The sequence below is a fragment of the Phalaenopsis equestris genome, unplaced genomic scaffold (assembly GCF_001263595.1).
Source record: "Phalaenopsis equestris unplaced genomic scaffold, ASM126359v1 Scaffold001080, whole genome shotgun sequence".
NCBI lineage: Eukaryota > Viridiplantae > Streptophyta > Magnoliopsida > Asparagales > Orchidaceae > Phalaenopsis > Phalaenopsis equestris.
Genome location: NW_018165519.1, coordinates 46,853 through 62,396, shown reverse-complemented (window position 1 = coordinate 62,396; position 15,544 = coordinate 46,853). Strand labels below are relative to the sequence as shown.

The following is a 15,544-nucleotide window of genomic DNA, read 5'->3' as shown; positions in this document are numbered from 1 at the left end:
CGAATGAATTTGCAAATATGCACATTAATCGCCATGCTTGAGGCTTATTCAGACTTGGGAATTCTCGAAAAAATGGAGAAGATGTATGCCAAGGTTTTGAATGCAAACGTCTACATTAAAGATTATCTTATCAGAAAAATGGCGAATGTGTACATTCAGCATTGTAGATTTCCTCGGTTAGACGAATTTGGGAATGAAATAGGATCGAAAAATGGCAGAACTGAACTGGTTTGGTGCATCCTTCTCCTTTCTGCGGTCGGACTTTCAAGCAAAAGGGGCATAAATTCAATCAAACAAGAAATGGTGAGAGGGAAGGTAAGATTGAGCACAACATTTACTAGTATTTTTGCATTGTTTTATCTGAAGATGAGGGATTTCAAGGCTTTGAATGCTGTTTTCTCTGAAGCTATGAAACAAAGAGTTGAACCTGATATAATAATGGTTGGTATCCTCTTTGATGCATGTTCTGTTGGGTATAATTGTAAATATGTGTTAGAAAAATGGAGAAGCTATGGTTGGCTTGAAGAAACAGCAGAAATGAGGACTGATCCTCTGGTTATGTCTGCTTTTGGGAAGGGGAGTTTCATATTGAAGTGTGAGGAGGTTTACACCTCTCTTGGATCTAAAGCTAAGGAGAAAAAAATATGGAAATATGATGATCTAATTAAATTGTTTTTTGTGTGAATATCAAATTAAAGGCTATTATTTGGTTTCTTTATCAAGATGGTCTCTCATATATATATATATGAGTAGCAGGGGTGGTTGATGACCAATAAGGCTTCATTATTACGGAAAAATTTTCTATCCGGACTCTGTAGCTCTACAGACCAATAAGGCTTCATTATTACGGAAAAATTTTCTTTCCGGACTCTGGCCGTAGCTCTACGTGGTTTCTTTATCAAGATGGTCTCTCATATATATATGAGTAGCAGGGGTGGTTGATGACCAATAAGGCTTCATTATTACGGAAAAATTTTCTATCCGGACTCTGTAGCTCTACATGCGGACTCCCGATAATATACCGTCGTGTGTGCCCATAGGTGATTACACTATATATAAACAATAAGCATGATATAGTAAGGAGCGTATCACATTTATAAAACATAGCATCGTTCGACTATAAGGCGAATTGATGAAGTCGCCGTAATTTGTTAACTTGTTGTGTTGACTAAGCAAACTATTTTAGCATAATAAGTTGTCTTGAATTGATATATCGTATTATCTGGTTGAGTTGGTTAAAGTTGGTTGAGCGAGTTGATGAGTTCTGTCAAATTGGTGAAATTCAATTGACATATTGTGCTCTCTCCCCTGATCACGTCACATAGTGGACTCTGGCCCATACTTTGAACTTGATCATAGGGTTTTTAGACATCTGAAACTGTAACTTACTACTAATATGCTCAACCAATGAACCCATAAATGCTGATGACTTGAAGGAACTTTTCTTATGAGAATAGAAGCTAAATATTGTCTCTCTCATAAGCCCCAAATTTCAATGGGGCCAAGTGAAGAGCGGGAAGCCAATTATATTTCTTCTTCTAAGATTGCTGCACCAAATATTTTGCAAAATTCTATTTTTGTGTGCGGCATAATCACTATATAGAGATATACTCGTAGCCATTCATCAACAATTAGATAATTCAATTAGTATTATTTATGAGTTTAAGAAAAATGTTTTAAAATAAATGAAGAACAACCAATAAGCATGAAGGTTGTTGCGATTGATTTGACAATGTAAATATCATTCAAATTACAGGGATATATCTTTATTTTGAAGAGTATAATAAAAATATTAGTTTTTATTTCATTAAAGTTTAATGATTTGATTGGATCATATAAAATTTGGTAGTATTTTGAATATTTAATTAGTATTTCTATAAACAATTTTATTTATGACATACGTATGAATATTTGGGGCGTTTAAATACATGCCACACAATTCTTATGCATTTGCATATTTATTACCTAAACTTTCATATACATCTGAAATGTGTTAGTATGAGTCTTGAGGAGATCCAATAGACAATGAGACAAAGAAAGTATCTTCAGTTATCTCACGGACACTCCTGAGATTCCCCAACATGGGCCAAGAATTGACAATAATATAACCAACGAGCATCACGAATGACCCTCTTGTGAATGGATGAGTTATATGCCAAATCATGTTGATTCACCCTTTGCTTGATAGTCTTGTCTCATTCTGCTGACAAAAGCTCCTCATCGTGGAATCGACAGTCAACAGACATACTAGAACACCAGACCGACAAAGCTAAGTCAATCTAGCATAGTCTTGTCAACCCGAAGATTATTAAAGGCCGATTGACAACCCTGATTCAACACAGTCGGACGAATAGGTGTTGTCGATCCAAGATCCAATGAAATCTAGAAGGTAACAGAGCCGTTGGCCTAAATACTTGAAATCTCTTATAACACTCCAGTTAAAGGAGGGACAAATATATAATTTTATATATTGTACCTCCTCTTTTATAAATAATGAAATCATTCTATGAGAAAGGGCTAATCAACAATTTAGATTACTGTTCTTTATTATGCATTTCCCTCCCTCTCTCTCTCTCTCTCATGTCTTACACACTATACCTTTGGTGTGATTCACAGATAAATTAAGATTTAAAATTTCAAATTTACATATTATTTTGTGCCGAAAACTTCACAGTGATAGAGTGATATTATAATATCATATCATTGTTCGAAGATTCATTACCCACACAGATAAAAGAAAAGTAGTAGGAGAAGACTCCAAGATTCTTTATATGAGATAACCCAGGAAAGGGAAAAAATCTCGGTGCCTAGCCCAATTAAAGTAATTAACTATAAAATAAATACCAAAAAAAGAATTATAAAACTGATAATCACATATATATAATAATAATGTAACTATAATAATTTTAACTGGGCTACAAAAAATGTAGTTGTCCATAAAAATGTGTCGGCATGAATATCGAGATAATCTAATGTGTCTCGGTTATGAACACCAAAGGACAACAAACCGGGATAGTCAAAGGACGGAAACACCAAGTGTCATTTTCTTCGGTCGGAGCTCTAAGCCGACCGAACGAAAGCATGGACGAATGAAGAAATAAAAGGCAACCAATTTGAGGGGCAATTGTTCACAATCAGCTCCCTCAGTCGATTGTGGAACTCCTCACAACAATGGCCAAAGGGCACCCCTAGAATGTCTTTCTGATCCTCTGAGAAGACCCCTTATCTAAGAAGAGATGTTTGTTAGATTACGGTGATACACCCTCTGTCAGACGACCCAAGTTCACCCTAAAGACAGAAGGGCCTCTACTAAGGATTTCATTAAGAGGGTCGACCGAAGATCTTTCAGCAGACCGAATGTTGGCCGACCAACCAAGGTTATCAACTGACCAAATGACATGATTACCAAGTCATTAGATGCCCCTCTTCAACCATTTATGTATATGAAACATTGCTAATGTTAGCTATGAATATGAGAGGATGTCAAAGTCAGTTACAAATGGGTAATGGTGTGGTAATAACTTGTAACATCCACATCGAAACATGGATAAACATGTAATTTTACACTAGATAACCCCTAAATCTACAAATATGGATCATTTCTTCAATAAAGAACTATTGAGTTTACTCCTTCAAAATATGTGTTATTACACACTTTATTTCCTCTCTCTTTGTTCCTCTCATCTATCCTACACTTTATACCTTGGTTATGATCCATAGGACATATTTGGATTCAACATCCTAAAGGTGTGGTGAGCTTGCAATCAGGCCACCAACAAAAGAGGAGCACATTACAAAGAAAAAGCTCGTATGGAAGATATGACAGTCATGGAGCATGTGAGAGAATTTGTTCAACAAAAAATCAAAGAACTTAAAGAAAAAATGGTGGGTCATATGGTGGAATTAACCTGCGTGCTACTCTAGGGAAGAGCATAAGCTCCCTAAGAATAGAACTCTTGAGAAGAAGAACTCAAACCACAAGGTCGCTGAGCGAATCAGAGGGAAGAAAAGATGGAAGACTCCGAGTACCCGGATAATACTGAGTCTATGATACACCTAAAATATATAGTCTTTATTCACACTTTTTTATATTTATTTTTGAGATATTGCTCTTTAATGAAAGATATTTGTGTGTTTTTCTTTCAGGTACAATCAAATGTATTAAAGTTTGTGAAAGGAGTGAAAAATGATCAAATTTGGAACAAAAATGAAGGTGTGAAAATGAACTGAGGCGCTTAAGCACAATATCTCATTCAGTTGCGCCAGTGAAACAGAGAAAGCTGCGCCTAAGCGCTAAGTATCTCGCGCTAGAAGTAGTTACTTGATGATTCAGTGAATTTGGATGAAATTTTGAAGAGGTGTTGGAAGCAACCCTAGGTGAAAATGTGGGAAATAGTTGGGAAATAGTTAATGGAAATAGTTAATGGACATGAAAATTCATTCAATCGGCTTTTGAAAGGAGACAACTTCTAGAAGATTCATTGAATGTGAACACATTTTGAAGAGACACCAAGACACTGTTTGGAAAATTATAAAAGAAGACTTGGATTGAAGGTCAAGAAAGGATCCATCTAGAGCCAACCACCACATGCTGCCGCCACCGCCACTTTTCCTTTTATTTTAAGTTGTAATTTGTATTGTAAGTGAAGGAAGAGATTCAAAAGAACTTCAAGACTTTGGTAGAGAGGATTTGAGACAAGTTTTTATCTTTGTAACTACATTTAGTTTTAATTTAGACTTCTTGTTTATGTGCATGATTTCTACTTTCAAACTTACGTATGGTTGTGTTTTTTTTCATGAATTCTGAGTTGTTTTCTTTATCTTTTTTCTTAAAATAATAGTGATTAAGTATTGGATGGAAGTTGTGTGAAGTATTATTGGAGGAAGTTGTGATGTTTTTAAACATTGTACTTCATTTACTTCTTGATTTGGCCAATTAAAAAGTTAATACCTGTTGTGAGAACATGTAAGATCCGAGATGGAATTGTCTTAGTCAATAAATGGTAAGAATCACATTGTATGAATAAAAATATAATTTATATGATTGAGTGCAAATAAATAAGAAAATAAACTTTGAAGTGTGTAGAATTAGAGGACTTTAGAGTGACAGACTAAAGTCCACAATTTGATTTATAGTTTTATGTTTTGATACGAAATATTAGCCCCTACGTGGAGGGAAAAGAGGAAACTCTAGAGCGAGAGCTAATATCTTATTTACCTAATCACGTCTTCAAGACTATTCAAACTGTAAATTAAGACTATTCAAACTGCAAGACTATTCAAACTGTAAATTAGCCAATGTTTTTCATAGCATCTCTAGTAAGGGTAAAGAATATTTTTGCTTCTATTTGGCATAACACAATTTGAATACTTCTACAATAGGATTCTTATACTTGTTACTGATTAATGATGAGGAAAATATATTTTATTTATATTGCCTATATCTTACAAATATCTAATTAAGTTAGTTAGTTGTTACTTTATTTTCAATTATCAAAATTACAAAATGAATCGAACTTTCATTCCTATTATAGTGTCTAGAGTTTAAGTAAGAATATTTTGTGAAGTAGAATTTGTTATCTAATTTCTCCTATTTTGTAGTTGCATATTGTAGTTTTCCCTGTGGGTTCGGTATTAGGGTATATTACTTGATAAAGATATGTATACTTACATAGTATCTCATATTTAGATATAATAAATACATTTTTTATTTTTTTTGAAGTCAAGTTTGTGCCTAGTTTTTGTTGTTGATCAAGTTTATGGCACCGTTGCAAAGTAAGAATGATAAGTAAGGAAAAATTAAGAATATAATCGTATAAATCACCTTAACATATATAAAGAGCATCGGGATCACCCCCTCTAACACAAAACTCCTAATCCTTTGATCTCTAACATTCAGCCTAAGGGACTCTAAGGAAAGGGAAATTATAAGGGTTTCGAGGAATCTTACCAATGTGACGGTTGATGACGATTTTCTTCTTGTAAGATGAAGCTTTCATCACTGTAAGAGATGTGAAGAAGCTTTCCTTTCCTCCTTCTCCAATGAAAGGAGGAAGCTCTCCTTATGAAAGGAGGTGGTGGATTTCCTTCATCCTTCTTCGCAGAGTTGATGAAGCTCTTCTTATGAAAAGAGAAGTCCTTCTTTGTCTTTCTCCAAAGCAGGAGGAAGCTTTTCTCTTTAAATGTAGCCTTAAAGAAGCTCACACACCCTCACTCAGAAAATGAGTGGTTTCAGGCTCAACATTTTTCATAACTCTTTAATGAAGTCTTCTATTCTGATTTCATCGTTGAGTCTTAGTTAATGTAGGAGTGATTTCATCAGATGAAAAAATCTTGAAGATTATCAGCGCCTTAAGCAGTTCAAAGATTAAATTAGGTCTCTTTCTTATTTATGCTTCCTCGGGATGATGGAGAACATAAGTGATGGTCACAACAGTGGAGATCTTAATAGATCTCTTTTTCAATGGTGAAAAATCCTCTTCTGATTTAATGTCAAAGTGAGGCAGAGATTCATTGTTGTCGATGATTTGAAGGTCAATTATAGAAAAAATGAAATTTTCAGGATTCATCACAAGCTTGATCGGGGACCCACCATTTATATGACTGGGGTCAAAGGCCAAATTCTTCCATTCTATGAGAGAAAATGATTTTAGGTGACATCTTTCCTATAAACAAAACATCAAGAGAGAGTAAACTGTAGAATATTTGAAAAAAAAAATTTAAATGAAATTAAGAATGAATTTAATTTTGAAAAGCTCTCGATGATGATGATGAAACATGTCCTAAAAATCCTACTCATTAAATAGAGTTTAAATGAACAGTCAAAAACATAAAGATTAAGGATATGAGACATGACCAAAAAATTAGATGAGTTTGATGGACCCATGGAAATTTGTATAAAAGGATGAATGAATTGATTATGTAACTTTACTCATTTCAAAAGATGGAGAGAAGAGTAATTCCTTAGCGGAGTAAAAATGTTGGGGGGGGGGGGGGTTTATTTTGTGCATCACCACACATAATAGAACTTTTTGGAAGACTTCTACCAAGATGATCGAGCACAACATTTTGAAGAATGACATATCTTTCCAATGGAAGAAAATATTACCTTGAAAATGAGCCTGACTACCCCCAGATGATGAAAATCTTCATAATTCTATGTAACAAGGTTTTTTTCCCTTACCTTACAACTGTAAGATAAGGTTTATTTTATATTTGGGGTCTCATTTCCTATAAGACAAACTCTCGTAGTTAATCTAGAGTTGCGAGCCCTAGAAAAAATTCTTGATTATTGTATTGAGTCAAGCTTAAAGAAGTTATCGCAGCTCTTGTGGCATTGAACTCCAAACTTCGTGGCTTACGGGCGTTATCACAGCTCATATGGCTCTTAACTCCAACCTATATAGCCTACAGACATTATCACAATTTATGTGGCTTCTAACTTAGGCCTCCACAGTCTACAGACGTTATCACAACTCATGTGACTCCTAAATCCAGCCTCTATAGCCTATAGACCTTATCTCAGCTCTTGCGGCTCCCAATTCTAGCCTATGTGGCCAATGGATGTTATCACAGTTTACACAACTCCCAAGTCTAGCCTATGTGGCCTATGGACATTATCACATTTCATGCAGCTCCTAACTCTGGCCTCTGCGGCTTATAAATATTGTCATAACTCATGTAGTTACCAACTTCGACTTCTGTAGCCTACGAATGTTATCACTGTCCATGCGGCTCCTTAATCCAACCTCTACGACCTACGAACGTTATCACAACTAATGCGACTCCCAACTCTAACCTCTACTGCTTATGAATGTTTTTACAGCTCATGCTGCTCCTAACTCTGGCCTCTGCAATCTACAAACATTATTCCAGTTCATGCAACTCCCAACTCCAATCTCTGTGGCCTACAAACATTAGCACAACTCATGCAGCTTCCAAACTTAGGCCTTTACGGCCTCTGAACGTTATTGTAACTCACCAATACAGTCTATGTGACTAACTATGACTTATATGGATCACATCTTCTATAACTCCCTCTTGTGGCCTTGTTGCTAACTCACACTTATGAAGCAACCATCTATGACCTACATGACCAAATAGTATCACAACTTTCAAATACGACCTCTAGGAGTAGCTGACACTACATCCACCGTCTACATTATTCATGGGAGGTTACTGCCTTCATAGCAATCAATTACAGTTTGTGCAGTCTTTTACAACAATTATTACTTAACTAATGTTGTACATCAATATTATAATTCAATCTTTTCTAATTGAAGAGGTGAGTGCTCATATGTACTCACTATTACATAACAAATTATTTTAATTGGGCTAGGCCCTATGATTTTTCCCCTTTATGAGGTTTTCCACGTAAAAATTATTGTCACATTCTATTTACTTCTTTTTTTATTTGTGCAGATGTTAGTTATTCGTCCAATACTAAGATGTTAAATTTTACTTCACCACCTCAAATATTCCGACACACATCAATATAATATTTACATCTTTAATATTTTATCAAGATATTATTAATATTAAGTTTCTTAAAGTGAAATATGGTGTGATAAAGTATTTAATATTAAATATTATTATGTAAATATATAAAATACAATAAAGCATTTAAAAGTAAATATGAATATTTATTTTGTAGGTAAATGTCTCAAAATATTAATATAACTTTTAAAGAGAGATACTTAAATATCAATTTTTTAGATATTGATATTCAAATATATATAAAAATATGTGGCATGTATATAAAGTTTTTATGATATGTTTATAAATCTAGTAAATTTCCCAGCCCTAAGTAATTTTCACCGCTCATTCCACGACGCTGCAGAAACTGAAAACACCAACCAGGCATTCCCGATCTCGTCCAAAACATCCCGCCGCCGTTGCCGCCGCCGCCCCTTAAACGGCGATTATGAAAACCTGGAATTTGAGTCTGTAGCATGACGCTGCCTCCTTCACGCCTCTCCGCCGGAAAACAAACCGCCGCCTTCCTATCCTCCATTCTCTCTTCCCCTCCTCCCCCCGATCTTCTCATCTTCTTCGCTGCCGCCCTTTCGTTTCTTATCATCGTCAAGAACCCCTTCTCAACCCCTCCCCCTCGCCTCAACCTCCGCCGCCGCAGCAGCCTCCCTCCTCAGGCGATGAGCCGATCCCATCCCCCGCGTTCCACCCTCGTCTTTTCCTCGCCTGAATCCCTTTCCGATTGGCTTAAACCCCGCCTACCTCCCGGCGCTCTCGCTTCCTGGGGCTCCTCCCCCGGCACTAAAACTGTCAACAATCTCTGGATCGAGCTCTCTAAGGGAGAGATCTCTCTCTTTATCTCTTCTCCTACCCGCGACTTGCAATCTGAACAACAATCTCTGGATCGAGCTCTCTAAGGGAGAGATATCTCTCTTTATCTCTTCTCCTTCCCGCGACTGGCAATCTGAAGCTGCCGCAGGGGTACAAGTAGACGATCAACCGACGATCCCTCTTCGAGCCGTTAATGTAGCTATAGTGAAAATCCGTAATCGCCGGGGCGCTCTACTTGTCGAATCCCACCAGCTCCTGTCCGACGGCACAGTTCGGCAACGAGGCCGGCCGCTGTCGGAGAAGATGAGGCCAGGGGAGACAGTGGAAGACGCTGCTTGGCGAGCGGTGGAGGAGGAGCTCGGCATCGCTGCCTCCGGCTCCGTCAAGATCGTGCCAGATTCATATGTGGTGCGGGTTGAGGAAAAGGCATCAGTTTCATACCCTGGCTTGCCCGCTCGGTATATACTCCACTCCATTGAGGCTCGAGTTGAGAGCTTGCCGGAGGAAGGGGAGTTCTCAACAGAGGAAATGGGGGAAGGCGAAGAGGAGCTGAGTATTGGATCGGCCGTGTTTGTCAGGAAGCATTTCTGGAAATGGATTGACGATTATGATGACAACAGTGGTAACTCATTAGAAAATTCTTCTGTTTGATTCATTTAATTGTCTCGCCTGGTTCCATGTTCTTCTTGCATTAGGTTTTATAGAATGAAATTGTCCTGATTACTAAGATTAGGCTTGATTGGTAGGCTTAAAAATTGAATCTTTTAAGCATATTTGTTATGTTATTTTGGCCTGCAGATTGGAAAAAAAAATTTGTTCAGGATATTCCGATACAAGTTTGATCAAGGCGGGCCACTGATGTATGAGTTTGCTTTGATACGAGTGAAAAATATAAATTTGGAAGATTTACATACATATCACTCAATTCCTATGTATTGACATATCAAACACCTAGACTTTAGTTTTTACATACATTCCAACTTATCTGTGCTTGAAAAGATGTATATCACTCTTTAAAAGCTAAAATTGTAGGTTTTTCTTAGTGCGATATGAAAAATTTTGGTGGTATAACTATAAAAGCAAAGTTTTGGTGTTTGATATGTAAATACATAGGAATTGGATGGTATGCCCGAATTGGAAGACTTACATACTTACCAAAATTTTATCGGGATATCCTACACAATTTCTTTTCCTCACTGATGTGGCAAATTTTCTTAAGATGTTCTTTCTTGGCATATGGTCTTTGTTCTAATTAATAAATGATTGAAGTGATTTAAAAAGAGTAATGTCAAAGTTCAGATATTTTTTTGCAATTTTGCTATAACAATGAATGTTGATGTGTTTTGGAAGATCCGCGGCAGTAGAGTAATAATTAGCATCTTAGCATAGTACAAGATCCAACAAACACACAGATAAAAAAAAAGTAACAGAAGGAAACACCATGATTTTTATATGGAAAACTTTGGAATGAGAAAAAAACGTAGGACCTATCCCAATCGAAGTAATCCACTGTATAATTATGAGTATATGGACGAACTCTTTTTTTGAATTAGAGAAGATGAAATTACAAAGTTGATGCACTACAGTAATTCAACAATAATAATCATATTTATATGGAGATAGTTGTCTGTTGTGAATATTGTAGATGGTGGCTATAACGTCAGCTTGTCTTAGAGGTCGTAGCTAAAAACCATGTTAGTAATTAGTCACATAGGTCATAGATGATAGCTTCATGAGCATCTGATAGCCACAAAGGCCATAATTGAAAACTGTAATGACAACAATTGGTTATTTAGGTCATAGTAGAGAACTGCAATAATATTTGTAGACCATAGATGCTGGAGTTGAGAGTTGCATGAGATGTGATTCACGTAGGTCATTAGTGGTGAGTTGAAATAACGTCCCTAGACCATAGAGGCCACAGTTTGGAGTTGCGTGAGCTATAAACCACGTAGGTTGTAGTTGGTCACATGGGTGGTAGTGGTGAGTTACATGAGTTGTGAGTCATGTAGTTCATAGCGGTGAGTTTTGATAATGTTCGTAGACTACAGATGTATTAGTGGGAGCTACCTAAGCTATGAGTTATGTATGTTATTATTGGTCACATGGGTCATAGTGATGAGTTACAATAACATCTGTAACTCACACAAGACAGAGTTGAGACCTGCATGAGCTGTGGATTGCGTATGCCGTAATTGATCACTTAGGTCATAATGGTGAGCTGCGATAATGTCCGTAGGCACCATAGGCCGGAGTTAGGCGTTGCATGAGATGTGGACCATATAGGCCGTAGTTAATTATAAAGGTCATGATTGTGAGCTGCAATAATGCCCGTAGGCCACAAAAGCTGGAGTTGGAAGCTACGTGAGTCGTGGGCCACATAAGCTGTAGTTGGTCACATAGACCGTGGTGGTGAGTTACAATAACATTTGAATGCCATAAAAATTGGAGTTAGGAGCTGCATTAATTTGTATACTGCAGGGGCTGGAGTTGGGAGTTGCATGAGCTATAAGCCAAGTAGGTCGTAGTTGTTTATGTAGGCCTTAGTGGTGAGCTCTAACAACGCCCGTATGGCGCGTAGGGTGGAGTTAGGAGCTACAATAATAGGTCCGTAGGCCATAGAGGTTGAAGATGAGATCGCATGAGTTGTGAGCCATGTAGGTTGTAGTTTGTCACGTAGGTTGTGGTAGTGAGCTACAATAATCTTTGTGTGTCACAGAGGCCGAAGTTGGGAGCTGCAATAATGTTTGTAGGTCACAAAGGTAGGAGTTGGGAGCTGCATGAGCTGTAAGTCACGTCAATAGAAGTTGGTCACGTAGGCCATGGTGGTGAACTACGATAACCTTTGTAGGCCACTAAGGCAGAAGTTGAGAGCTGTAATAATGTTCGTATGCTACAAAAGTCGAAGCTTGTAATTGCATGAGTTGTGAACCGCGTACGTGGTAGTTAGTCAAATAGTCCATGGTGGTAAGTTGCAATAACGTTCATAAGCCATAGAGGCTGACGTTGAGAGTCGCAATGACGTTTGTAGGTCGTGTAAGTCATAATGGTGTAGGTCGTGTAATAGTGTTCGTAAGCTACAAAAACCGAAGCTTGTAATTGCATGAGCTGTGAACTGCATAGGTGGTAGTTGGTCAAATAGTTCGTGGTGGTAAGTTGCAATAACGTTCATAAGCCACAGAGGCTGACGTTGAGAGTCGCAATGATGTCTGTAGGTTGTGTAAGTCATAATGGTGAGCCACAATAATTTATGCAGGCCATAGAGGCTGGAGTTGGGAGCTGCATGAGCTATGAACTATGTAGTCCATAGTTGGTGACGTAGTTTGTAATTGTGAGTCGCAATAACTTCCGTAAGCCAAAAAGGTTGGAGTAAGGGATAGAGTTGTTGTGAACCACATAGGTCGTAGGTCGCAGTAGGGAGCTGTGAGAGAACTTCAGGAATTCGTAAAAGGTCATTGTATTCTAAGTACGACAATTGTAAGCAGTTATTGTAGGTAGTACACCACACTCGAAGTGCATCATTATACCGTCTTCAGTGTGCATAGTGTATCATCTTCAGTATGCATTACTGCATCTTCTTCGAGGTGAGTTGTTACACCGTCTTCGGGGCGCGTCTTTACACCGTATTCAGAATGCACTGTTACTCCATCTTCGGGTGTGTCGTTGCACCGTATGATTCATATATATTAGCGAGCAGGGGGCATCCGACGAGCTGTTGTCGATGGTGGTTGGCAGTTGCTGGAGCAGGAAATTTTTGTCTGGTCTTCAATCCATGACACCACTGAAATTTAGCTCCTTCCTCTGGTCTAGGTCTCGTTTTTTATGAGAGAAGTAGGGCTCTATGTTTAGTCTAGGATTGGCCTCCCCTGTAAATAATGAAAGAATCTGGACCAACTCATCAGACGGTCCAGAGATATTCCCACGATCAGACACGTATTGTGAATAGTTTAGTGTCTTAATGATGTCGGAATTGAGTGACCTTGGGTTCGTTGGATTCATTTCTTCGAGACACTCAATTTGACTATAAACTTGTCAGATTTAAATTTTTTTGCCCTTTTAATTATCTACTCAAAGCTTCCAAAAGTTGTTTAATGTTATATAGGAAGATTTACATACATACCACTCAATTCTTATGTATTGACATGTCCAACACCTAGCTTCAATTGTTATATACATATCGCTTTATCTATGCATGAAAAGATATATTTCACTTTTTAAAAGTTAGAATGTGCTATTTCTTATGTGATATAAAAGATTTGGGTGGTATGAATATAAAAGGCAAAGTTGAGGTGTTCCTTTTGTAAATATATAAGAATTGGGTGTTGTATACTATATATATATATATATATGTATATATATAGAAAGAAAGAGAGAGAGAAAGAGGTATGTGAAGCATTAGCCATAATGAAGTCCATACTGTGTATACATTTGCAATTACAATTTATATAAGGGGCAGTTACATGCATATCACACAATTCTTACGTATTTACAAATTTAACACCTAATCTTTCATGTTTAAATACACAAAACTCTAATCTTTAATATCATATCGAAAACATTACAACAATTATTTTTTTTGAAAATGAAGTACACTTTTAAAAGCATAGGTTTACGACATCGAAATGTTCTTATCAAACTTTAGCTGTTAGATTTGCAAAATACAAAGAAATTTTATGGTATGTATGCAGATTTCCCTTCATATTACTCCCAAGTCATTTATTGTTGGCTTATTTTTGCAAATCCCTATTGTGACTGGTTTTTCAGAGGATTCTGCAATTCTGAGTGTTACTTGAAACTTGTGTTTTCAAAGCAGTTTTTGCAACAAGTTCTGGATTTCGCCATAGAAGTGTAGCATGTTTTAGGTCCGGATCTGCAATTTTAACCAGAAGAGACATTTACACGCATAACACATATTGTTTATGTATTTACATATCTAACAACTAAACTTCTATATTTATGTGCATAGCTCTCAAATCTGCAATATCACATAAAAAAGACAACTTTTACTTGCTTTCTATACATCTTTTCATGCATAGATTTATGACACGAGAGTATTATAAATGTAGTAAATATAAAAGTTTAGGTGTTAGATATTTAAATACATAAGAATTGTGTGGTATGTATGTAAAGTTCCCTAGTATAAATTAATGTTAAAGTCATTACTTAATTAAATCTAAGTTGGTTAATACAATCATTCTTGTCAAGTTAAAGCATATTTAACATATTAATGGTTCCTGCACATATTATATCACATAAAAAAATAACACTATTTTCATGCAATAGTATAAAACTTGTGCCAAATTTGTGAATATGAAAGTTTAAATGAGAGATGTGTAAATACATATTATTTGTGTGCTAAGTATGTAAATTTTCCTATTATTTGTGTGGTCCAAATATGATCTGAATTTTCATATGCTTGCCTGCTGACAGTAGATGTTAATTACTGTGCTGACTTGATGGATAAATTGCATTTGGTTTCTGGGTGGTAAAAAATCATTAGTGTTTAGTACTCTGAGAAATTCTTTCGATATTTACATTTATAAAATTTTGGTGTCATGAACATATGCATGAACAGTTGTATTTCACTTTTAAAAAGCTAACAAGGATGGTATTTTTAATATGATGTTTATTTTGTATCAAATTTATGCGCAAATTTTCTGTCCAGACACCTTACGTACCTCTACGTGCGGTGCAGGTTATTTTCAGTTTATTTCCGGGCTATTTTCAATATATTTTCAATAATCCAGAAATAACCCAAAAATAAACACCGCGTGTTATTTCTGGGTTATTTCAAGATTATTGAAAATAACTCAGAAATAACTTGAAAATAACTCAGGAATACTTTGCGCCGCACGTAAAGCTAAGTCAGGAGTCCGCAGAGAAATTTTTTTGCAAATTTAGGTGTTAAAAATGTAAATATATAAGAATTGTGTGGTATATATGTAAGTCCCTTCTTTCCTTTCAGCTCCTTGCGCATTGTTTTCCTCTTCCATTGATGTTGTATAACTCGCTTTGTTCCATCTGGAAGGAAAGATTAGTGGAAGTGGCCTTGCAGTTCTTTAGCCCGAAGTGAGGATTGTTGAAATGGATTAGACTTATCTTATTGAAATAAACTCTTCATAACAAATAATTTATGGTATTGACAAAGCGCTTGCGGGCTTAAAAAAGGAGAAATTATTCCATACGGAACACTTACGCGGCTTTGGGTGTGGACTTCCAGTATTATGCTACCGCGTGGGAG

At 36.6% G+C, this 15,544-nt stretch overlaps 2 protein-coding genes across 2 annotated transcripts; both read left to right on the top strand.

Annotated features, from left to right (window-relative positions):
* Window positions 1-3: 3 nt before the first annotated feature.
* LOC110033025 (pentatricopeptide repeat-containing protein At4g14190, chloroplastic-like) lies at window positions 4-684 on the top strand. Its single transcript, XM_020736860.1, has 2 exons — window positions 4-315; window positions 367-684. The coding sequence occupies exons 1-2, from the start codon at window positions 4-6 to the stop codon at window positions 682-684; spliced, it is 630 nt and encodes a 209-aa protein (XP_020592519.1).
* Window positions 685-8,801: 8,117 nt separating this feature from the next.
* Window positions 8,802-15,309, top strand: LOC110033027. Its single transcript, XM_020736862.1, has 3 exons — window positions 8,802-9,331; window positions 9,411-9,925; window positions 15,269-15,309. The coding sequence occupies exons 1-3, from the start codon at window positions 8,952-8,954 to the stop codon at window positions 15,307-15,309; spliced, it is 936 nt and encodes a 311-aa protein (XP_020592521.1). The 5' UTR covers window positions 8,802-8,951.
* The last annotated feature ends 235 nt before the right edge of the window (window positions 15,310-15,544 follow it).

Excerpts from the sequence above, each read along its gene's own strand:
- LOC110033025 (XM_020736860.1), top strand. The coding sequence starts at position 4 with ATGAATTTGCAAATATGCACATTAATCGCCATGCTTGAGGCTTATTCA. Across the intron at positions 316-366 it reads AAGAAATGGTGAGAGGGAAG|ATGAGGGATTTCAAGGCTTT; the intron begins GTAAGATTGAGC and ends TTTTATCTGAAG.
- LOC110033027 (XM_020736862.1), top strand. The coding sequence starts at position 8,952 with ATGACGCTGCCTCCTTCACGCCTCTCCGCCGGAAAACAAACCGCCGCC. Across the intron at positions 9,332-9,410 it reads GGAGAGATCTCTCTCTTTAT|CTCTTCTCCTTCCCGCGACT; the intron begins CTCTTCTCCTAC and ends ATCTCTCTTTAT. Across the intron at positions 9,926-15,268 it reads CGATTATGATGACAACAGTG|CTCCTTGCGCATTGTTTTCC; the intron begins GTAACTCATTAG and ends CTTTCCTTTCAG.